Here is a 25709-nt window from a genome sequence, read left to right as displayed (position 1 = left end):
TCACCCTACTTAGTATATAGTAATAAGTTGTGTGTTTTGCTGTCTCTGGTCATAGCCCCTCCAAAGTTGGTGGTTTAGCGGTCTCAGCCCCCCCCCCCCAAAGTTGATGGTCTAGAACATTTCAAATGTGTATTTAAAGTTAAGTTCATGTGGCACAATTCAGAGTAAACTTTACAAGAGAAGCAAAATAATACATTAGATCCTCTTAAGCACAATTATTTGGGGGCTCTGCCCCCACATCGTTAACATTGGGGGGGGGGTTTAACATTAAAACACAATTCTTAATTTTCAGACTTTCGAAATTTGTCAAAAAAAATCGTTCTTATCAATTTTACGAAACACCTTTTTCAGAGTATTGATTAGTCGTACATGGTCTTGTTTTGAAGCTCTTTGCATCTGTTTCTTAAAATTAATTCTTATTGTCAATTCGAATTGCGAAACCTATTTTATGCCGACTTTTATTGAACAGAGTAAAGATGTACGTGGAACGTGGCAGCACTGCACGCACTGGCTCTCGGTGACAGCCTGCAATTTTTACAGTCCAACGGTCATTGGTGTGTGGGGTGTTGCCACTTTCCACGTACATTAAAGTTGTATACAAGAGCCATTAAAAGTTCAACAGTACCGTTGACAACTTTCAGTGACAACGATTGCTTTGAATTCTTAGAATTTATGCGAGTCACTTCAGCTCTTCGGTTCATACTGGAATCCGAAATAAACATTAGCTGAAAGCAAACATAAGCTGCTGATTGATTAAGACTGGCTTAATCAATTCAAACAGATCCTACATTTCTAAGCTTTGGGAGTCTGTCAGTTTCATGCATATTGAACTCCAGTTTTCATCACAAGCCTTAAGACAAGTTATCATTTCTTGCTTTTCCTTGGAAGATACCTTCTCTCTTAACCAGCTCAGCTCCAAGATACTGCAAATGGGCCTCCAATTTGTTCCTTGCTGTTTGTGGATGTGGTGCCTGTACTTTTTTGAAATACATTGTTCCAACAGAATGCAGACAACTCTCATCGTTCGTGTCTTACAAGCTGTTATATCGAAACTCATGCACACAATGTCATGAAGCACCTCCCAAAAGATCAGCTAGCTCCTGAATGGTTTTTCCTTTGTACCTCTCCTGTTCCAGATGGTACCTTTGCAGTACCTAGTATTTTGTCAACTTCATAACCTGTAACAGGTACGTAGATGGACGTCCGCAGGATTTTTTCCAGGGAGGGGCAACGAAGGTATTTTTTTCAGGAAGGGGGCAAACAAGGCATATTTTCTCCAAAAATAGTGTTGTTCCCGAAAAAAACATTGCTTAAATTTGAATTTATGATGTTCATGCAATAATTAACACATATTATTGTGGCTAAAATGAAATTATATGTGTGAAATATATAATTTTTGGTTGACTTTCATTTTCCAGGTGGGGCCGCGGCCCCCCTTGTTCCCCCTTCCGGACACCCATGGGTACGTACTGGAAGTCTATCCACAATTGCCTTGAGATTCGTTTGATTTGTTCTATCTTTCATCAACGTACTATTCCAGTGTAAGACTAAAGGAACTTTTAGGTGTTACAAACTTCCTCACGCACACGTTTTGTCAATGATTTATTGATGGGCAGCTCGCTTTATCTTCACTGTGGAATTTTATAGTGTTCAGCTGTCAAGATTCTGGCCATTAGCTGTGGCCGTAGCTGCGGTGAGCATCGTGAACTTTATGTCCGAAAGGTTGACAGAATCTCAGATTGGAAGAAATGCAAAGGGACACTTCCACCCCCCCCCCCTTCCCGCCTCACTTGTACAAGAAATGAACACACAAATTTGAAACAACGAATTGATTAGTAGTTGAAGTTCATTAAAATATTTACTGTACTTCTGAAGAACTTTCTAAATTTCTTCTTCCTCACGATCAGTCCCCCACGTTTGCTCTCATGAACCTTTGACTCAAACTGAGGTAATGATGCAATTCCGCTGTTGCAAGACTTTTATCCAGTGTTGTCTGTCTTTGTACACTTGTTTCATTCTATTAGTAAAGTTAATATACCTATTTGAACGTTAAAAAGTAATGTAAAATAATCTATTTGTTTTACGTTTTATACCAACATGATATTAATATATACAATACTGTTTGATACTTGACATAGCATATAGCTGGTATAGAACATTTTTGAGGACCTTGAGCGACCCCTAAATATTTTTCTATTGACACAAAATTTTGCACAGAGTATGTCTAGATCTAATGGAACAAAATTAGCAACTATGCGTTGGAATTGTCTAAAGGAAGGTTTTTCACATGTTATGATAGACCACCCTAGTGTGTATACAATCTAGACAATCCAGCTGAACATGTCAAAGCTTGTATTGTTTCTGTTTTTGCAAAATGGAATGAAGATATACAAAATTTTAATCTTTCTTTTAAGATATGTTTTGGATTGAATTAACTGTATACTTTTATATTTAAAATACATCATCATTAACAAGTCATGAAGATTATTGATCATTTTTTTGTTGTCGTCCGTAAACAAATCTAACATATTTCTAGCAATTCAACTATGAACATGATTAGTGAGTTATATTTTATCTGTAGTAAACTGTAACTGTAACTATAACTGAGTTACTTTGTAGAATGTATAACTGTAGCAGAGTAATTTTGGGCGGAGTAAATGTAGGTGAAGAGTAGATAGTGAGTTTCGCACCATCAGTATATACAGATAGAAACTCTTAAAATTATATTTAAAAATATCTTCTTATTTTGCGTTCACTTTCTACAACTTACATTGATCACGAAGATGAAGATGAAGGGTGAAATGTAATGAATGATATGATAAATACAATGATACGTTCGGACTTAAATGGGATTCGAACCAGTTAATTTTCAAATTGATAGGCATTCTTGTTCTATATTGCAATATGTTGCCAGAACATGGGCGTTTGTCCTTTCATCTCATGTCATCCTCATCACTGTCACCATTAACGTAATACGCAGAAAAACATCAATTAAAGAATCGAATACCACGTTCCAATATGAATACAATCAGTATTTTTAGAATAAAATACAACATACTTTCAGTTTAAGGTTACGAATGGTAAGAGCAAAATCTTCATTTTATTTTGATATTTTATTGTCAACAAATATATACAATTTTCTGTCTATTAGTAATATGCACCTACATTATAAATGAATCAACTACATACATGTGGGAACGAGCATCACATGTTTAAAAACAGCAAAGATTTCCCTTGCAATAAGGAACACTGCCAAATAAAATTTCGTAATTTATACAGAATCTTCATATTAAAAGCTGATTATTTCCTTCGAGACAATTCCGGGCTGGTTGCAGCGTTACAGCAAGGACACAGGAGCCTTCTCAGCGTCGACCTCCTCTGCTGGCTTTCATGTTTGTTCTTAACTTGCGACGCTGTTTCTTCGTCCCCAACGCATTTGTCCCTCATTAATTGTGCTGGTGTATTCACTTCTTTGGTGTCGTTCTCTCTAGCGCGACTTCCTTCACATGAGCTTTTCTCCCTTAGCAGAGACTGCTTCACTCTGAAGGTCTCCTTCCTGACCACTGGATCAGTCATTATGCGCAGAACTTGTTTGTTGCCATTATCATCTTGCAGCGGGTGTAAGGAAATCCTTCCTGAACACAGTTCACCGTATTCGTTTCTCGTATGACGGTTCACTGAAGAAAAACTCTTAGGTTTCATCGGTGTCTTATCAGTGCACCTATCAAGAGGTACTACCCCTGGAATGTCACATTCTTAAGCGATAGTTTCATTTGAACGTCTTCTTTGTTCCGCACTTCGCATTCTAACAACACTTTCACAAAACTTTATCTCTATTATGTTGGACGATAGCAAATATTATTTCCTCCTCTGCTTCTGATGCAGTTAATGATTCTATAATTGACTCTGTGTGAGAGCTCTGACTTGTTCTTTCAGGTTGCTGTGGGGGATCTTCGTCGCCATCATTTTCCCTCGCCACGATAGAAGAGAGTTCACTACTGTTCGAACTATGTCGCAAAACATTGCCTTTCGGGGAAAGGCTCTTCCCGACTCCACGTTCAGGCTCTTTTCTCGGTGTAATGGGAGAAAGTTTAGGACCAAAGCCTCAGAGTCTTGTATTAAAGCTTTTTTACACATCCGCTACGTCATCGGTGGTATGAGTCGTATTTTTCTCAGAGCGCATCTTACGATGACATTTCTTACAATAACCGACTGTAGACATTTTTGATTCTACGCGTAGTCTAGTTTCAGTTGAATCCTGGTCATAACACACGGATGTTTCAAAGGCTGCAAGTTCTAAATCTGTCCTGCCTTAAACGATTTGATGTTTTTCTGCTGGTGACTTCGATCACTTGAAACGATTCTACGTTGTCAGTTTCTCTTTACTATTTAGATTTTCTGCTGTTAGATGAAAGTTTTCATAATCCGGTAAATATGTATTTACCATCTCTGTATATAAGTTCTTGATTTTGTTCAGAACTGTCGCCATCCAATACTTTGTCTGCTGCCAATCAAGTTTCAAACGAATGAAAACCCCCAATTTCATTCGTTGTCTTCTTGTTTCAGCTTCAGTTCTTGCCTTTATCACAACTTTGATATTTTTTTGTTGTGGATTAACGTACATGGATGCGAAGCCTCAGAGTCTTGTATTAATGCGTTTTTACACATCCGCTACGTCATCGGTGGTATGAGTCGTATTTTTCTCAGAGCGCATCTTACGATGACATTTCTTACAATAACCGACTGTAGACATCTTTCATTCTACGCGTAGTCTAGTTTCAGTTGAATCCTGGTCATAACACACGGATGTTTCAAAGGCTGCAAGTTCTAAATCTGTCTTGCCTTAAACGATTTGATGTTTTTCTGCTGGTGACTTCGATCACTTGAAACGATTCTACCTTGTCAGTTTCTCTTTACTATTTAGATTTTCTGCTGTTAGATGAAAGTTTTCATAATCCGGTAAATATGTATTTACCATCTCTGTATATAAGTCCTTGATTTTGTTCAGAACTGTCGCCATCCAATACTTTGTCTGCTGCCAATCAAGTTTCAAACGAATGAAAACCCCCAGTTTCATTCGTTGTCTTCTTGTTTCAGCTTCAGTTCTTGCCTTTATCACAACTTTGATATTTTTTTGTTGTGGATTAACGTACATGGATGCGAAGCCTCAGAGTCTTGTATTAATGAGTTTTTACATATCCGCTACGTCATCGGTGGTATGAGTCGTATTTTTCTCAGAGCGCATCTTACGATGACATTTCTTACAATAACCGACTGTAGACATCTTTCATTCTACGTGTAGTCTAGTTTCAGTTGAATCCTGGTCATAACACACGGATGTTTCAAAGGCTGCAAGTTCTAAATCTGTCCTGCCTTAAACGATTTGATATTTTTCTGCTGGTGACTTCGATCACTTGAAACGATTCTACCTTGTCAGTTTCTCTTTACTATTTAGATTTTCTGCTGTTAGATGAAAGTTTTCATAATCCGGTAAATATGTATTTACCATCTCTGTATATAAGTTCTTGATTTTGTTCAGAACTGTCGCCATTCAATACTTTGTCTGCTGCCAATCAAGTTTCAAACGAATGAAAACCCCCAATTTCATTCGTTGTCTTCTTGTTTCAGCTTCAGTTCTTGCCTTTATCACAACTTTGATATTTTTTTGTTGTGGATTAACGTACATGGATGCGAAGCCTCAGAGTCTTGTATTAATGCGTTTTTACACATCCGCTACGTCATCGGTGGTATGAGTCGTATTTTTCTCAGAGCGCATCTTACGATGACATTTCTTACAATAACCGACTGTAGACATCTTTCATTCTACGTGTAGTCTAGTTTCAGTTGAATCCTGGTCATAACACACGGATGTTTCAAAGGCTGCAAGTTCTAAATCTGTCCTGCCTTAAACGATTTGATGTTTTTCTGCTGGTGACTTCGATCACTTGAAACGATTCTACCTTGTCAGTTTCTCTTTACTATTTAGATTTTCTGCTGTTAGATGAAAGTTTTCATAATCCGGTAAATATGTATTTACCATCTCTGTATATAAGTCCTTGATTTTGTTCAGAACTGTCGCCATCCAATACTTTGTCTGCTGCCAATCAAGTTTCAAACGAATGAAAACCCCCAATTTCATTCGTTGTCTTCTTGTTTCAGCTTCAGTTCTTGCCTTTATCACAACTTTGATATTTTTTTGTTGTGGATTAACGTACATGGATGCGAAGCCTCAGAGTCTTGTATTAATGAGTTTTTACATATCCGCTACGTCATCGGTGGTATGAGTCGTATTTTTCTCAGAGCGCATCTTACGATGACATTTCTTACAATAACCGACTGTAGACATTTTTGATTCTACGCGTAGTCTAGTTTCATTTGAATCCTGGTCATAACACACGGATGTTTCAAAGGCTGCAAGTTCTAAATCTGTCCTGCCTTAAACGATTTGATGTTTTTCTGCTGGTGACTTCGATCACTTGAAACGATTCTACGTTGTCAGTTTCTCTTTACTATTTAGATTTTCTGCTGTTAGATGAAAGTTTTCATAATCTGGTAAATATGTATTTACCATCTCTGTATATAAGTCCTCAGTTTTGTTCACAACTATCGCCATCCAATACTTCGTCTGCTGTCATTGAATTTTGCAACGAATGAACATGCCCAAATTTCATTCGTTGCACTTTCGCTGCTGCTCCAGTTCTTGGCTTTCCTTCATCTGCACTTTTACATTTTTTGTTGTGAAGTAACGTACATGGTTGGGATGCCTCAAGAGTCTTGTATTAAGGCGAAATTGCGTATTTCTCGGTTTGTCACGTTTACTTTCTTACCAATGGATTTGTTCACAATAACATCAGCATCATCATCGCTAGAAGGAGGAGTGGAATTTTCCTCTGTGTGCATTATGGACTGATATTTCTTTCCATCATCGAGTGCACACATCTTTGATTCTAGTTTAGTGTCGGTTGATATTTTCGCCCCATTTATCGGTTCCTCGTTGTGACTAGTTTTGTGACTCTAGTTTTGTGATCGCGTGAAATTTTTCGGTTGAAGCCCCAATTCAGGTGCACTCGAAGTCCCTTTCAAACCTGAGATTCGGACACCGTCTACTGTTGAAGACTGTTTTCCTTTTTGAAAACAATGTCCACTCGAGATAATCAAAGTAATAAGACCTGGGTGTGGTTTTAACTATTCAGTCTTCGCAATTATATACTCGAGTTCTTCATACACCCGAGGGGATGACAGGAGGGAACTTGAATATTCACTCTCCTCCTGGAAGCTTTGCTCTTTATATGGTATGTTCATGTGGTGTTTCAACTCATTAGAAATCTTTTTGGTCAATAGACAACCTGGTGGTCGCTTTGGGATGAATAGCAGGCTCCTTGATCCAGTGGCGCTATCGCTATCGGGCAATTGCTTCGGCCTGCTAATGGAAGGCAAAGAGGTGGCTACACGTGAATGACGTGGGTGAGCTCCTTGCTCTTCAGATTTTATAATGGCGATCTCGCCTTCTTCGTGGGTTCTTGGAGTGGACTCGAGCGAGCTTGAATATTCGCTCTCCTCCTGGTAACTCTGCTCTCCATACGTAAGAGTTATCATCCGTAGCCCCATTCTTCAATGGATAAACTGTAATGTTGCGTTGTGGTCGCTTCGGGATGAAGAGTGGGCTGCTGGATCCGGAGCTGCTTCCGTCACCAGCAGCCAGGCGTGTCTGCCCTTGAGCAGAAAGGATTCCTAGCGGCGTTTCTGTTGTCAGCAACCTCTGCTGGCGTTTCGAGTTTCTTGCATGAGAGACTCCAGGACAGCATGGGTCAGAAGTGAAAATCATTATTCTTTTAGTCGATGATACAAGCTGCGTACTGTAAAGGCTGTCTGGGAAAGTCGTGCGTTCATGACTTCTTTCTTCTCTTTTCTTCTTTCTGGCAGAACTGTTGCCATCTAGGGGGAACTGGGGATGAGTCCATATCTTATCTGTTCGAAAACAAGCGTGACATAAAGGAATGCATTATCAACCTACCTTTGAAACCTGCAAACTGCGAATATTATTTGTTTATATAGTATAGTAATATGCCTTTGATACTGCACAAAATCGAATGATTAGATCAGATGTGATCAACTCTCCGTATTTGCGAAAGAGCACTGTCGCGTGTATAAATGGACTCCAGAAAGAGCAGCGGAATTGCATACAGACCAGAAGGAAAAAGAACCTTCGGCCAAAAGTCTCCGCACGCCTTCCCCTCCATCAGTTCAATTCAGGCAATATGGTGGGCCTCCTCGATCGTCGCCTTGTAATCAAGGGGTCCCGGTTTCGATACTCGGTGGAGGCACATAGTGGTAGGTCCAGTCCCGATTAGCCTTACTGTGCTAAAAGTGGACTTAAAACACCAAATCAACCAACCAATCAGCAATAAGGAAGCATGCTTTACTCTACCCCTCCCCTCCATGCGGGAGTATGATGCACAGGAGTGGCGGGTCTTCGCTGGCTCTTTGGCCAGTGGTTCTACTATAACATTAGAAGGGGTGTGAGAGGCAGGAAGCTTCGTTGGTCACTTTCGTATAGCGTTGCCATATGAAGGAAAACTTCCCTTGGCACATGAGAATAAATTGAAATTGAACAGGAAAAAAGAAATATCAAATTTACAGGGAATTTTGTAGATATTCGACCCATAAGCTCTTTGAATTGTTCAATATTTATTTTTTATTTTCACTTGGCAGTATATCAACGTGTTCATCGACCACCTACTCAACTTACAGTCTAAGAAACACAATATATTCGTCCTATACAACGAGCTGCTTGACAGTAAGGGGGCTAAAGCGTCCCTGATAAGGTTTAGGAATACCCAATTAGCTATGTTTACAACACTCCGAATAGCCACGATTAACATTAACAAACTGCAAAACCGGAATAAAGAAGAGGGTCTGGGTGACTTTTTCAACCAGTCGTCTCTCGATATAGCCTTCCTTCAGGAGGTCCAAGTGACAAACTTTGACTTGCCCCCATCCACAGTAGTGTATAACAATGCACATTTTCAGGCAACAGGGACTGCTCTTCTCGCGAAAAACATTGTGCCGATCACTAACATTGCGTGTCATCCAAACGGGTGAATTATATGTGCGAAAGTGGCATTTTTTTATTTACAATATAGTATATATGCCTCATCCGGTACTCATCAGAGACAACAGAGAAATATTTTTTCTTGCGACAGAATTGCAGGTTCAAAGAAAGATCATATGTGGCGGGGACTTAAATTGCGTACTGCTCCCACAAGTTCAACGTCCTGGTTTTTCCACATCAAATTCCCTACAAAAATTGGTGTCGGGTTTTAAATTTGTGGACGTTTGGACAGATAAACATAGATAATTGTGCCTCCCGCCTGGACCGGTTCTATGTTACCCCGTCACTGCGTCACAAAGTACCTTCGATTTATTATCCGTATCAGCTAACTGTAGACCAGGCGAACGAGAAGAAGTCTCTACACTACTGTGCGCAGACTATAAAATTTTCTCACGCTGTATGCTTGCACGACTAATGCCGCACTCTGTCAACTTGCTGGGTGATACACAATATGTATATGGCGGAAACAAAAAACATCTATGCCGTCCTGCAAACGCTGCGTGAGGTGGTTACCAGTAATAAAAATAAGAGAAGTTCACGTGATCAAGCGATTCTAGCTCTGGATTTCGAACGTGCGTTTGACTCTCTGAACCATAACTACATGTTTCACGTATTCCAAAAATTAGGAATACGGGGGACATTTCTCTCAGCCCTACAAGGGCTTTATAACAACGCCGAATCGGAAATACAGATTAATGGCTTCCTGACAACATCGCTTCGTATTACTACAGGAGTACGACTGTCCTATCCCTTATCAATGTTAGCATTTTGTATTTCGCTAAGTCCCCCGCTTCCATTACTGGAAGCTCGGTTACAAGGCATTACTATTCTGTCGAAATCTCTAAACTTTAGCCTACGCCGATGACGTCAGCATTCTAGTTAAGTCACATGCAGATGTTGCCACGGTACATAAATTAACGACGGAATTTGGTGTGCATTCAATCGGGCTGCGTTGCCTAGTTCTTGCGTCAGTATCAGACCGGCCTCTCTCCGGGGCATCTTTGTGTCATCCTTGACCTATCGAGCAAACACTGTAAGTTTGTATAACATGGATTACAAAGACCAACTCTACAACGAGATTACCGTGGAAATTGCCCAAGACTATTTTCGTTAATTTTTCTCGTACATCTTATGTGCTTTTGAGCGATGGATTTTTATGTATGCTGGTGCAGAAGTTGTCAACAGCTTATTTTTAGTTTTCTTTAAATTCTTGAAGCTCCTATTGGGTCAAATAAAGTGCACGAACATGGTGATGGACAATTTGCATGGGAATACTAATGGATCCCACTGTACAAATACATTTACACCTCCCTCAAAATGAATGTGCTTATACTGGGCAAAACCTTACTTCAAAGAGGATTGGAACATCGCCCCACTTGCCGCCACTCCAATGTTCCCGTTATTTAGTAAAGGAGATCGCTTACCTTGTTCAGCAGCGCACGAGTCTGATGAAGAAGTGGTGGTCGCGTGAGTGGCGGCTGCAGCCAGTTGGAGTTTCCTGTGTCTGTTACGCTGCTTGGACGCCTCGAAGGAAGGATCAGCTTTATTCGGTTCTGCAACAGAGAGAGAGAGAGACTTCATGTCATTCGAATGGAGAAATTGTAGCAATATTGTATTACAAAGAATATTGTTTTTTTCTGTAGTGCAGGCTGCAAGTTACAGAAATTAACTGTCATGTCCAACAAAATAACGAGAGAAGGTTTTAGATTACTGTAATAATGGGTGTGCGGAACAGATCTATGTTGGGAAGATATTTTTTTATATAATTCCCGCGTTCGGAACTGAATAAATTCTCCGTTTCCCAAAGAGATCGCGAAATTTTCAGTTTTTTTCTTTCAATACCCTTCGGCCTTTAGAAAAATGGTTGATTGATTGATTTGCTTTATTTTAGTTCGCTTTTGTGACGCTTTTGGCTAATTTGCGAAGATGGGGATGAAGTTTCATATGATGGAGAATGGAAACTCACAAACATCCATGCCCGACCCGGGATTCGAACCCGGGATCCCTGGCGTCGTAGCGCGATGTGTTAACAACTCCAGCGGCGGCTATAGACAGGGACGGCGCTACAGGCGGGGGGATAGGCGGAGATGATACCCCCCCCCCAAATAGACTTAAGTCCCGCTTGTAGGCCTCCAGATTTTTATAGTACGGTAGATGCATGCCGACCGAAAGTAAGAAAACTCTAATATTTTCCATTATAGTAAAAAACTTCCATTGGGGCAAGTCCATTACAATGTCCAAGTGCATTTATTACTTTAGTAAGATCGCAAGATTACTTTGTTACGATGTGTTCTAAAATCGTAACGGTAGGGACACCCGCACATCTGACTAGATCAACAACGACCGGTAACCATTTTATATTAAGTAATTGGCCAAGCATGAGTAGCCAAACTTGCTGCTTGACATAACACTCTGCTGCCTGCCTGGAAAGTGGATGTATTCAGTGCGTGTGAGATTGTCCATTGGTTGCTGGAGGTACAAACGGTAATGAAGAATGAACAGCTAAATGTAGCCTATATATAATTATTAGCCCCTACAAATCGAATCACTATTTTTAGAAATAGGTCTTACAGGTGTGAAAAATGAATTTTTATAAGTAGGAGGACGTTCAACGTCTAAAGAACGTTTCCTCGTTCGAGTACTGGCAATGGCATGACTGATAGCGAATTCGTTTCATTATACAGGGTGATTCAAAAGTCCAATGGCACCATTTTTTTTTCTGAAACGGAAGCGGTAATGGCAGATTCAACTTCACCTGGGTACATCGGGACAAGGGGCCCATGTATGAGGGTGCTTCCGGGACTTGGCCGCCATCTTGAAGTCTGCCATATTCGATCGAGGTCAAATCTTCCAAATTGCAAGGGGTTAATTTACCTTACGGTGCAGGGAAGAAAGGGTGTCCTGGGACTTTTGAATCACCCTGCACACACACACATATATATATATATATGATTATGAAATACTCTTAGTGCTGTCTGCTAGCAAATTAAAATAATTAGAGTATGAGAGCATAAGCTGAATTGAATGCGTCAAAAGCATTTACAAATGTGTGTTACGTGTGTGACGCTTTAAGGATGTAGCAAATTTTGTCTGTTGAAGCATATGGGCTGCAAATGATAGTAACTTTTATTGGTGAAATGTGTAAATTATATTATGTGGACGGACTCGTAATAATAATAATAATAACAATTATTATTATTATTTGTACTACTACTACTACTAATCTTAATAGGGAATTTTATCGCTTCCAAAGGGGACTTGTGCCCTCTGCTTGTGGCAACACTGGTGTGTAATCGTGGCAAAACAAAGAACTATGAAGCTATGCATGCAGTGAAAAGCTATGGGAAAAACTGCAAAGGGCTGTAATTCCAAATAGAGGGCATAAAATGAAAATCCTAAGGGCTTTGTACTCACTCCGAAAGTGAAGGCCGCACATCCAGGGTACTGCCAAACGCAGCCCTCAGGATTGCGGCCCTTGCCCGTCGTTGCCTCACGGAGAAGCCCTCTCGCAACAATCCGCACGAGAACAAACTGGTAGTCCTGTCGGACATCGTCCACGGAATCCCTGGAAGTTCACCAACACCAGACGAAGTCGATGCTGAAATGACAATGAGAACATGATTACCTCTGTTGGTATGTTAAAAGCAATGTTTCAATCGTTTAAACCACTTTTTATTATTGAGATGAACCCAGTGCTCGGAATGGCGTTCTGGTTCGTGAATATCTGGTATCTTGCCTTCCATTTCGTCAGAAATGATATTTTATTACGCTTTCCTTCCTTTTCACTGTGACCCAAGTTCTTAATACTCTTTTATAGTACATATTGTAGCATTCACATAAGATTGCATTCTACATGGAAACGTGTTGTTCTCGCGAGAGTGTTTCGCAGAGAGGAAGGCGTGGTTGGAGACAAGTATGGAGCGCTTGGACTGCAACCATCTGCAGGATTTCCTCCCTCCACCCTTTTCGGAGCTTACATTTGCTTAAATTTTTAAAAAAGGAAAATTCCAGAAGCCTGCTGTCCAAAGTATTTTGCATTAGTTGATGAATAAATACATATTTCAATATTAACTATTGTTAGTTTTAATACAGCACGTGATTTCACTAGTCGTTAATCTCGTCTCTGTATATAAGAGACAAGAAAGACAACACCGTGTCAACGAAAGCAAAGCGTTCCTTTTCCTGAAAACTTCCATATCAAGTTCCGGATGAAACACTCCTTCCTTAAATACCGATGGACAATTTTCCCACTGTTATCTTTGTGACGCAGATAGAGTGCACAGCTCAACCAAGATGAGAAGAGCTCCGGCTTCCCCTTCGCTTGTTTCCGAGTGTCTCCTGCATAATTCCTCTCCCTCGCTTCTCACGTCTCTACTTTCGCTGTCAAAGGTTTTCCCCTTCGTGACGATACAAATATTTGGAACTAAATGAAGGCAAAGACGTCGTGTTGTTCTGGCAACGCAGGGGCAGGACACAAGGTAAGCTGCTTATTACACATCGACGACAGAGGCAGAAGGATCTTCCCTTCTTGGTAAAGGCAGGAGATGCCAGCAAATAGAATCAATTTAGAACCTCTAAAAAGACAGAACGAGAGAGAGAGAGAGAGAGAGAGAGATAAAAGTAAGGATCCTGGCGCGAGCATGGATATTTGTGAGTGTCCATTCATCAATTTCATCATATCATCACTCATCCCCATCTTCGCAAATTAGCCAAAAGTGGCACAAAACGCGAAGTAAAATAAAGCAATTCAATCAATCAATCACAACACATTGTATCGTTCCTTTCCAGAAAATATTACTGTCGCTAGTAACCGTTTATGTGTGAAGCATGGTGGCATATATATACAGGATAAAAAATCTCGACTTAACAAGGACCGCAGTGTCGACGATTTAACTGCAGACATCGAAACATTGAGAAAATGTGCTGTTTTGAGATCCCGCTTGCACTCCGTGAAAGCTTGCCACTGCTGTACAGCCATGAACACTTCTGGAAGTTAACGATAGCATCGAAAACTAACACTGTGCATTTGTGTGTAAAACTTACCGATTTCTGGTGTTGGTGCTGGTGCTGGTGCTGGTGCTGGTCCTATTGTTAGTTCTGGTCGCCTGCAGCATGAGAAGAACCTTCGTACTCTGGCCAAAAGACCGGTTTCCCTTGGAAGAACTCCGAGCGCATCCCTGCAAATAAAATAAGAATAAAACTTACACTTCCATTGTGCTTTTAAAAACCAATTTCGTGAAAACTTAAGTTTGTCCGTCATTTTTCAATATGGCCGCCATTTTTAAACGAAGTCAAGTTTAGAAAAATACTACCTTTGCATAGAGGTTACAAGAAAAAAATATATAAAATTTTAAGAAATTGACAATTTTGTCAATTATTGTCTTTTCGGAAACTTGGTATTAAATAACCCTGTATTGTTTTAGACCTAATAAGAATTAAGATATGGAAGTTTTACTTTTTGATTAAATTAGTGCATATATTGCATATCAGTGTAAGTTTTGTAAAAATAAATAAAATGCATTCACAGAGGTTCGATTAACCCCAGAGCCGGTTTTATGGAAGGATAATGTTGGAAAAATGTCCGCTTGAAATCATGCGCTCTGAGAATTAAATCTGGTTTTACTACGTGTCAGTCCAACGTAAAGGTAAAGGTAAAGTGTTCCCCTGTGCATAGCACCATGCCGTAAAGGCGTATAGGTGGTGTGGGGGTAACGCCTCACACTTTCTTGATCCGGTCGTGAGTGGGGGTGATGTGATCAGCATCACGCCCCTGACCGCCTTTACCCCCCCCCCAGGGTTTCCCCCCCAGGTACCCATGTTATTCGACGCTGGGTGGGCGCCGGGGCCGCTTCCATCAGTCCGACGCCAAACCCTTATTTTTTTTTATTTTTAAAGGAAGCCCGTAAACGGAAATTTCCGCCTATAGTTTTTTCCTCTGTTTTTCTCATGTATCAGATTTTACTGTTTTAAATTTTTTCACATTCACATTCAGAACTCAAACATCCACATCTTACCCGGGATTCGAACGCGGGACTTCTGCTGTCGTAGCGCGCTGTGATAACTACTCCGCCACAGAGGTAAACAGACCACTGGGACTCCTCATTCGTTGAAGAAAAGCTTTCACAATTATGTATGTTATAAACCACATATTGTCGTTGTAGAACTCTATATTATCTTCTGGGATTTTGACACGAAATGGTAAGATCAGATTTTGGCAATGAAGATTGCCGATCGTCCCGAACAGCAAAGTGTAGGAAATGTCTGAGGAAAGAAATACCGGTGAGGATCCTTCCACTCAAAGATAATTCTCTTTGCTTCCATTTTACGACCTGTCAATCATTAATTGCCCGGTACCGGAGGAGGCGTGTTCTTGAGGAGCCTCGGCAAAGTGGGCGTGGTGTTGTAAACGCTGTGCGCTCCCTACCGGCAGGAGGAAGGCGAATTCTCAAAAGGCCCTTGCATGATATACCCTCTTAAGAGGGAGGTGGAGTTTGGCGAAGGTCGCCGTGGAAAGTGCTTAAATTTAACATGGGCTTTTTTGCATTTTGTTGAATATAACGTTTTAGGACAAAAATTTGCCGGAAAACACGCAGTAGATGTGAACTTACTTTATGAAACTTTGAGTACATGAAACATTTATGCAATTTCAGTTCGATAAATGTGCACAAATTCCATTATCTTTTTTCAATTTCCCATAAGGAAATACGTAAATAAGCACAGAATGGTTATAGGATTTGTGGGTAGCACCAACGAAAATGGCCATTATGATGCATACTAATGTAATGCTCAATCCTTTTACGACTAAGCTAGGGAGGGCTTTTCTTTCAAAAGTCACTTGCACAGCCCAAAATGATTGTTTAAAAATGTCATGTATTATCGACGGCGAAAGAAACGGCCGCTTCAGCCGAATTTCATTCATCATAGTTCGCCACTTGGCCACTAGATGTCTCGTTCGAAAATTCCCTCAGGCTGACGGTGAGAGCTAGTTCGCGCGGGTGTTTAAATCCTCTGCACAGCTGGGTTCCGTCCCCTCGTCAGAAGGTCCCGTAGCTGTCACAGCTTGATTTATTGCCTCTTTCCCAGGCAAGAAACCAAGAAAGCAGGAAGGCCATGAGTTTGTGTATGTTTGAGTATAGAGAAGCAGAGCATATTTACCGTGAATTGAAACCAGTGACACAGTAACTGTATCTCGACCCCTACCGCGAAGGACGTATTTAGGGGGGTCCAGGTGTCCCAACCTCCCCCCGAAAGACTTACCAAGTACAAAAAAATTAAATTATGAAAATAATGAGATCATAAAACTTCAATTAAGTAATGAAAATAAGGTTGTTGTTTAAGCGCAAATTGTTTATTTCCGCAAAAATATTAAAAAGCAATACGACTTTGAATGACAGTACCAAAGAAGATTTATGCAAGAATTATTACTACTTATAATAACATGCAAAATATTACCAGGAATTTTACTTTCGTCAACTGGATGTAACATAATTTTTTTCGTACTCAATAAATACTATATTCTGTATCTATTTGACATTAATTTCCTTGCCAGGGCAGTTTCTATTTTTTAAAAATTTTGCCGACCTTAACTACACGTAAGTTAGATAATGAATACGTGATGTTATACTGTATCACTGTTGTTATACCGCCTTCTTACCTATTCATGTAATAAAAATATATTAATTAATTTAGTGGCCGCGGTGGCTCAGTCGGCAGTTCGCTGCCAGCACTGGCACGCGGTGCATCGTCTCTACGTGCGGTCCGTGTCGAGCATTTACGTGCAAGCGAGTGAAATTCCGGTTAAGTCTACCTTCTGTGTTCTGAACCATGTCTGTACGGCGAGTGAATACTGTGAAATTGGTCTTCACGAATGTGCGACAAAAACCGACATCGATACAACTGCATCGGTGGATACAGCAGAATTTGTCACTAACAGAAGATCAAGTGCTTAGTATTGAAATCGATCAATATCGTAAGTGTGTATTTATAAAGTTAATATCGCGAGTGTTAGGCGAGCAGATAATATTACGATCGGGAGGCACATTAGTATACACTGATGACAATGGGGAGCATGAGGTAAAACTGGAATGGGCGGATCAAAATAGTGTAATTGTGAATGTACACGTAGTTCCTATGGAACTTCCAATGGACGTTCTACAACAGACACTGGCAACATATGGTGACGTGAAATATGTTGACGATGAAAAGTACACAGATGAACATATATACCCTACGCGTACCGGTACAAAGCGAATTCGCATGACGCTTAAAAAACCAATTCCATCGTACATCAATATCAAAGGTGATCGATATTGGGTAACGTACTATGGTCAAAAGATTACGTGCAGGATATGTGAATCTACAGAACATCTCTCAAATTGTTGCGATAAGCGTAGAAAACCAGGAAGAAGGACAGCCTCAACATATGCGGAAGCCATCCACCGATCACCAATCAATATTGATGCAGAAGAACAACCACTGCCATACCAGCCTACAAGTTTTCAAGTACCCACGACAACCCTGGACATAGAAATGAAAGAATCCCCAAAGAACCCAGATGTAAAAGAACCGGAAGGTGCCGCACAGACGCCACTGGATCCTCCGACGAACAAAGTTTCATCAGAGAGAGCAGCAAAGGAAACTTCCCATTTGTTAACAACAGAAGGTCACACTTCGTCATGGGTTGCAGAAGTTGAACGCGAGGAACTTTCGAGTAACCACCAGGTCACGCCTGAAGCCTCGATTAGTGATAAGATAGCCCCTCCCCTCCCCGCGAACAGCTGTGTATCGGAAGGTGAAAAGAGCCAAGCAGGTGATGAGCTTTCCCTGCCAGGCGCTTCCTCGCCCACAACGACCTTGAAACTAGCAGAAGAAAACGTGAGTGAACAACATGACCAACCTGAAATTGCTCCCCCCCCCCTTCCCTCGTCACAATCGCAAGAAATGGTATCAGGAGATGACTCCCAAACCGAAGAGGAATCCACAGATGATAAGCAAGTTATGGACAAAGGTCAACGAAATAGAAAAAAACGCACCAGTTCACGACTGAAAGCGGTAGCAGAAGGTAAGAAAAAGAAATGTACAAGGATGTCTCTCAGCCAGCAGTCCGTCATACTCAGCAGGAAGACCCAACAAAAGTGAAATGTTAATTAGATGTGGGTTCAGATCGCCTTTCCCTCCCCCTCCATTAGGTGGTAGTGTAAGGAGAAATGTTTGTTTGTTTATGTTTTGAGATGAGAGTGATTTATGGGTGTAGTGCGCGACATAAATTTGTGTACTTTCTTAGTGTCTACAGTGTAATGTTATATATTACATGTTAGAGAGTTACAAGATGAATATCGATATAATAACAGGTAGAAAAAATAGTGTAAATTGTGTCATGCACATGAACGAATATCATCATTCTGAAAACACTTCGGACTAATACTTACTTTAGTGTAATTGAGCACCAAAAATGCACATTTACGTGGTATTCTTATATACAGTTTTTTATAATATCTTATTGTGCATGAATTACAGCACTCGCCTTTGTACCCTTAATATCAATGGGATCTTGACACCAGTGAAATGCAAATTGCTTGCGGACTTTGTCCGAATCCATTCGATTGACATTTTATACTTGCAGGAAGTTTGTATTGTAGATTTTAACTTCCTGTATGGGTACGAGGCTATTGTAAACTTGGGGACAAGCGGGAGAGGGACGGCAATTTTAATCAAAAGTGGTATAGAAATAAAAAATGTAAAGAAATTAGTCGATGGGAGGGGAATTAGTTTTCAAAGTCAACGCTATACTTTTGTTAATACCTACGCCCCCTCCGGACAGCAAAACAGATGGAAAAGAGAGCAATTTTACCAGTCTGAGATAGTATATTTACTTCCAAATAATGATTCGTGTATCATCCTAGGTGGTGATTTTAATCAAGTGCTGCGATCATGTGATTGTATAGGAAAGTTTCAAAATAGTTTAGCATTAACGACCTTAATCAGCGATTTACAGCTGAAGGACATCTGGACCGAAAAACGAAAGGATATAGTGTTTACCTATTTCAATAACAAAGCAGGTTCTAGACTGGACAGATTCTATACACTTGGTCATACTATAAAATATGTGACGACAATAGATGCTTTGCCGGTACCCTTTTCAGATCATATAGCAATCAGAATGAGTATTAATCTACAAGAATCTAAATTAGTTTGGGGTCCGTCCTATTGGAAAATGAACTCTGCCCTACTTCAACAGCCTAATGTTAATGATATGTTTGAAGAAAAATGGAAGTATTGGTGCCGGCAACAAAAACACTATACTGATTACAATACGTGGTGGGTAAAATACGTAAAACCTCGAATTAAATCCTATTTTCAATGGCTAGGGAAAGAAAGTGCACGTGACCGGAACTTAATGTTGAACTTCTATTACAAATGTTTACATGAGTTATGTATGCGACCTGATGTCACAGAACATTATCCACAGATACAAAAATACAAAGCACAAATCCTTACGTTGCAACGGCATCACTTGGAGGGTATAAAGATAAGAACTACTCATGCGTCATCCTTGCAAGATGAACGAACCTCTTTATTTCACTATGTACACACACAAAAACAAAGGCGAGCTCTATTGATAAACAATATTGTCGATCCCGGCGGAGATACACATAGCAATCAACAAGGTATATCACAGGCGTTTTACACGTATTATAATAATTTGTATACTGGTAAAGAAGTAGATCAATTGGCTGTACAACAATTGCTCACCTCGGTAAATAATTTTTTGACGGACGAAGACAGAACTTTGTTAGACAGTGACGTCACTGTCGATGAGGTGTATGAAGCACTGCGTACTTGTAACGTTAAGCGCACTCCTGGCAACGATGGCATAGGCTACCAATTTTATATACGTTTTTTTGATATTATGAAACATGAATTGGTCAAGATAATACAAGATGCATTTCGAAACGAATGCGTGCTTCAAAATGAAGGTATAATTGTACTGATTGCCAAAAAAACGCGTCCGAGTGCAGTGACTGACTTTAGGCCCATTACTTTGTTAAACTGTGACTATAAGATTATGGCCAAAGTTTTGGCTAATAGACTGAAACCTATATTATCTTCCTTACTCAGTTCACGGCAAACATGTGTCAGTAAAACTCAAAATATATTTTCTACGGTGGCGGGTATACGTGATATAATGTATTATTATGAAATGCAACAAACCGCAGCTTGTATACTATCATTTGATTTCACAAAAGATTTTGATCTTGTAATTCACCAATATTTGTTTGAAGTACTTCGAGCCTATCGCTTCAGTGAAGCCTTTATATCTGTTTTGCAAAGCTTCTATAGAAAGGCAACCTCCCGTCTTCTTATCAATGGATTCGTGACTCCTGCAATACACGTGACGAGATCCATTCGCCAGGGGTGCCCCTTGAGTATGCTTCTCTTCGCTTTGACCTTGGACCCGCTACTTCGATATATTCAGTGCCGAGCCCCGCCGGCAGCGAGTGCTTTCCTTGAAACGCAAGTGTTTACATTCGCAGACGATTTATCAGCTTGTGTAACAACAACGAACCAGCTCCAAAATATACTGAATGCAATGTGTTTGTATTGTTCTGCCAGTGGAGCGGAAGTTAACATGACAAAATCAAAGGCTTTACCTGTTGGCAACTGGAAGCAAGACAATCCGGACATAGGGATAAAATATGTAAACGAACTCAAAATATTGGGCATTACTTTTCATACTAATGAATCCAGAATGCTGGATCTAAGCTGGACGAAAACTGTAAGCGAAATCAGGTTACAGTGTTATCAAATGAGAGGAAGACAACTCAATTTAATTCAGCGTGTTTGGTTCCTACACACTTTTATTTTTAGTAAATTAAATTATGTCGCTCAAGTGTTGCCAATCACACAGCAATATCTCCGACAAATAAAGTCTGCTGTGGGATGGTTCATGTGGTACGGACATTTTTTTCGGGTACCTTTCCCGATCATGTGCCAAACACAAATGACAGGTGGTCTAGAACTATGGAATATTGAAAATAAATGTAAGTCCCTATTTTTAGCTAGAAATTATAAATTGTACTTAATTGAACGGTCGATTACTTCAATGTGGTTGCGTATATTTACCGATACGTTTCCACCGCAAAATCCACCCAACTTGTCTCGACTAACAAAGAACCCTATGTATGTAAGAATCTTCATACAAGAATGGAGTTATGTGGAGTTTCCCATGGATTTGAAGAAGAATACTCTGTCAAAATATTTGTATGAACATTTTCAACGACAACTTATTTTGCAGCAGAGTCGAATAGAGAAAAAATTTCCTAATGTTATTTGGTCAAATGTATGGCAAAATCTCCACAAGCCTTTCCTTGACACGGACATACGAAGTTTGTGGTATACCCTGGTGCATGATCTAGTTCCAACAAATGTTCGACTAAATGAAATAAAAAGACTACCAACAAATGAGTGTAGACAATGTGGAGAGGTGGATACAAATGAACATCGCCTCACTACATGTAAAGGAATTTCAGAAATTTGGGCCTTTCTTCTTATGTGCCTTGCCAAAATATGTCGTATATCGCCACAATGCTTTCAAGCGAAAATTTGTATATTACCAGACTTCAAATATTTCCCTGTGAAGAAACAAAATGCCATTGTGTGGCTAATAGCACATACAGTATATTATATATATAGCAAAAAGTTTGAACCAAATATCACCCTATATACAATGTATCTTAAAAGATCTAGATGGAAACAATCGAATAAACAAAATGTCCGATTGTCACAATATTTTGGTAAATATCTGGATGTAATGTAATTGTATGTATACAAAAAATCCATAGATGTAAACAGAATAGTGAAATAAAACTTAAAAAAAAAAAAAAAAAAAAAAAGTGGTAAGAGTACTGGTCTCGTAAATCAAAAAAAAAAAAAAAGTCGGTAACGCGTCTGACTACCATGCTCAAGGTCCCGGGTTCGATCCCCGGCCGGTTCAAATCCGGGAACTTTTCTAACGGTGGAAGCGGCTCCGGCGCCTACCCAGCGTCGAATAACATGGGTACCTGGGGGAAACCCTGGGGGGTAAAGGCGGTCAGGGGCGTGATGCTGATCACATCACCCCCACTCACGACCGGATCAAGAAAGTGTGGGGCGTTACCCCCACACCCCCTATACGCCTTCATGGCGTGGTGCTATGCACAGGGGAACACTTTACTTTAATTTAATATAATTATACTTATTTTAATTTAATATTATTATTTTGAGACATTACGTTAGGACGCCCCTCCGAAATATATATCTAGATACGTGCCTCGTGTTCGATTTGAGTAATATGTAGAAAAGGCGGGGAGGGTGGTAGCGCTTCCTCTTTTTACATTTCGATAGTTTTACCTCACATGTAGTACTTTGTGAGTCAATGGTGCAGATAGGAAATACGTGTACACACACACACACATAATTGATGATTCGCAAAGGAACTTCGTTAAATTCCCATGCTTGTTCCGCTCACAAATCACATCCTCTCCAAATTACAATAGCCTACTATTGTTGTTGCTTACATATGTGTGTGTGTGTGTGTGGTTCCTAGAACTTCACTACTTCCAATCATAAATTTGATGTGACTCTTACAAAACATTTGTTTTTGGAGTGGGCAGGACATGTGGCACGAATGGGAGAGGAAAGAGGAGTTTACAGGATTCTTGTTGGGAAACCAGATGGTAAGAGACCTGTAGGAAGGCCAAGACGAAGATGGAGGGACAACGTTGAGATGGACCTAAAGGAAATCGGTAGGGATGGAAAAGAGTATATAGAACTTGCTCAAGATAGGAACAGATGGAAGGCCTGTGTTGCTGCAGCCATGAACCTTCGGGTTTAAGAAGGCTAGAGAGTTAGTTAGTTAGTTAGTTTAGTGGAAGGATCATGAAAAGGTCTACTGTTTCTTTGCAAATCTTCAATTAATGTAAAATTTAGTATAAAAACATAATTTTTGCTGACTTTCTAACTTGAGATTTAAAGACAAATTATTACTTCGAATTCTTCATTAACAATAACAAAAGTGATATAAAATATTGGATAAAATTCTTGCCTTCGCTGAGAATCAAATTAGAGATGTACAGGTTAGGAAAGTGGAGGGAGAATTTCCTGGCGTCTTCCCCTTCAATGTGAACGGTGCCTCCTACGCCAATCAGAATAAGGGATCAGCACTTATGTATATTTTCTCCCGCAGGCACGTGACCGGGGGGGGGGGGGGGTGAGGCTGAAGACAGTTCCGAAATCCTACAAATATGTAATTAAAATAGGGTATAGCGGTGATTAATTTTACTTACATTAAACATCTTGTACAATAACTTGTAATATACTGAGAAATTCATCTTCAGGGGTTCTATTCCCCACTTTTTCGCCCTTAGATGGCAGCTGCTGATAAGGGATGAGCCTTCCCCCCCGAAATAAAATTCTGGCTACGGGCCTGCTGTTCTGCATCGTGAATGTATGGTCCGATGCATCATGCTTGGAGCTCCGTCTACGGGACGCCTGCAGGTTCGAGTCTCTTAGGGGAAACTTATCAACTTTTCTCCTGAGATTTTGGCTTGTGTATGAGACCGGTGGCCACCCACCATCGTGAGGAGATTGGGAAGCTATGAATGAGTCACGGAAACCTACAACAAAGATTAGGGGTTCGTCGTGCTGACCGCACATAACTGGTTGGACTGGAAGTGAGGCCGGCAGTCGGTAGGTGGGCTCTGGCCCTCAGGGATTCTAGCACCAAGGGTTTACTTACGTATATTGGCGTAGCCATGTGTGAGTCCACAGAGGCTCGGCCTCTCCTCGAAATTCTGTCATTTTATTTTGACCAATTCACTGGGATTTTTTTAAGAGTACTTTGTAACACGTATAGTTCTGATCTTGAAGATCATACTATAATTAGTTGGACTGAAATTTCACTTGGGAAGCAATCAATTAACATTGGGAAAAATCACAATAGGAGAGAGCAACTAATGTGATGCAGGAACTGGTAATATGTTTCCACAGATGATTCCCATCACCACTGAGAGTTTGTCCCCACCCTTGGCCGATTAGCCGACCCCGTGGCGGAGTATTTATCTCATTTCGCTACGACGCCAGTGGTCCCGGGTTCGAATCCGGTCTGGGCATACGTGTCCTTCGTGAGCGTCTCTTCATCGATTACATCATATCATCATTAGCCAAGAGTGGCAGAAGGGCGAAGTAAAATAAACAAAATCAATCAATCTTGGCCGATTAAAGCTGCTGTGAACTCCAACGATGAGAACTGTGCAAAGGGACTTAATTCAAATCATAACAAAGAAAACTACTTCATCAAAGTGTAAGTTCAATATTAAACTATTGTTTCTTGACATCTTTGTTACTACTGTACATTTTGATACATTGTTTTGTCCGTCTTTCTCCTTTTCAGTTTTCCCATATGTTATTACTAGAGCCCGGAAGTTTGGCAAAATGCCTCTTTTTATGTACTGCATATATTGATGAACAATTTCCGGATATACGTTTTTATGTTGTTTCGAATGTTTTAGAAGCCTTTTCATTTTGCCTATTTTGCCTATTTGGGACCCCACCACTTATTTTTAGTTATAATGCCTTTTTTTGCCTTTTTCAATGAAATTTGACAATTTTTTTTAAAAAAAAAATGTGTATATAAATTATTTTTCTCCCAATAAACGTTGTTGGCATTTATTTTTCTTCCGTTTATTATGTGAATAATTTTCGCCTTATTTAAGTAATATTGAACTGACGCATGTTTCAACATTGCTGAAGGAGTAAAGTGTGAGAAAAAAGTTGGTGGAAAGAAGATCCGGATTTCAATAGATGAAAGTACTGACGCTATGAGACGCTACATAGCCAACGTCATCATAGGAACTATGGAACCAACATGCGGAGAATCCTCGGCATTTCTTCTCACGTCAGAACAACTAGAGAGAGCCAATGGTTCGTCAATAGCTCAGTTATTCTCAAATTCCCTACTTCTGCTCTGGCCAGATGGTGTATACATCATGATGACATGTTACTTTTTATCAGTGATGCAGCTCCCTATATGAAGAAGGCTGCCATAGCATTGAAAATTCTCTTCCCGAACATGCTTCATATCACATGTGTAGCCCACGCAATGCACAGAATCGCCGAAGAAGTTAGTGTGTTGCACCCAGAAGTGGACAGGTAGATTTCGAACACAAAGAAGATATTTCTGAAATTCCCTCTCGAACCCGAAAATTTCAGGAACTTGCGCCTGAGCTTAGTTTACCTCCGCAACCAGTCTTGACGAGATGGGGAACCTGGATATCAGCAGCTATATATTATGCTAACAACCTGAAAAACTCAGTGAGTTGATCGATGCTCTTCCAGAAAATGGAGCGGCTTCATTTCGTGAAGTGAAAAAAACCCCTGTGCTATTCAGAACTGAACAATGAACTGTCGTTTATTTTTGCACATCATGGTGCATTGCCAGAGACAATTACAAAGCTAGAAAAAAGAGGTGAGACTCTTATAGCATCCATGAAAATCTTCAAGGAATCTATGCAGCAGATGATGGAAGTGCCAGGTGAAAAGGGGTCAGCTGTTGCGGAAA

At 40.2% G+C, this 25709-nt stretch overlaps 1 protein-coding gene across 1 annotated transcript in view; it reads right to left on the bottom strand.

Moving 5' to 3' along the window:
- Positions 1-3165: 3165 nt before the first annotated feature.
- LOC145987112 (uncharacterized) overlaps positions 3166-25709 on the bottom strand; it is a 30495-nt gene continuing 7951 nt past the window's right edge. Inside the window, exons 6-9 of the mRNA XM_083121587.1 lie at positions 14156-14289; positions 12527-12710; positions 10537-10665; positions 3166-7968 (exon numbers count right to left, since the gene is read on the bottom strand). Of these exons, the coding sequence (XP_082977713.1) occupies positions 10656-10665; positions 12527-12710; positions 14156-14289 (328 nt within the window). The 3' untranslated portion in view covers positions 3166-7968; positions 10537-10655. The remainder of the gene's footprint in view (positions 7969-10536; positions 10666-12526; positions 12711-14155; positions 14290-25709) is intronic.

Source organism: Lepisma saccharinum, chromosome 4 (assembly GCF_977018435.1).
Source record: "Lepisma saccharinum chromosome 4, izLepSacc3.1, whole genome shotgun sequence".
Classification (NCBI taxonomy): Eukaryota; Metazoa; Arthropoda; class Insecta; order Zygentoma; family Lepismatidae; genus Lepisma; species Lepisma saccharinum.
Note: the sequence above shows the minus strand (reverse complement) of the source record. Positions and strands in the feature narration are given on the sequence as shown.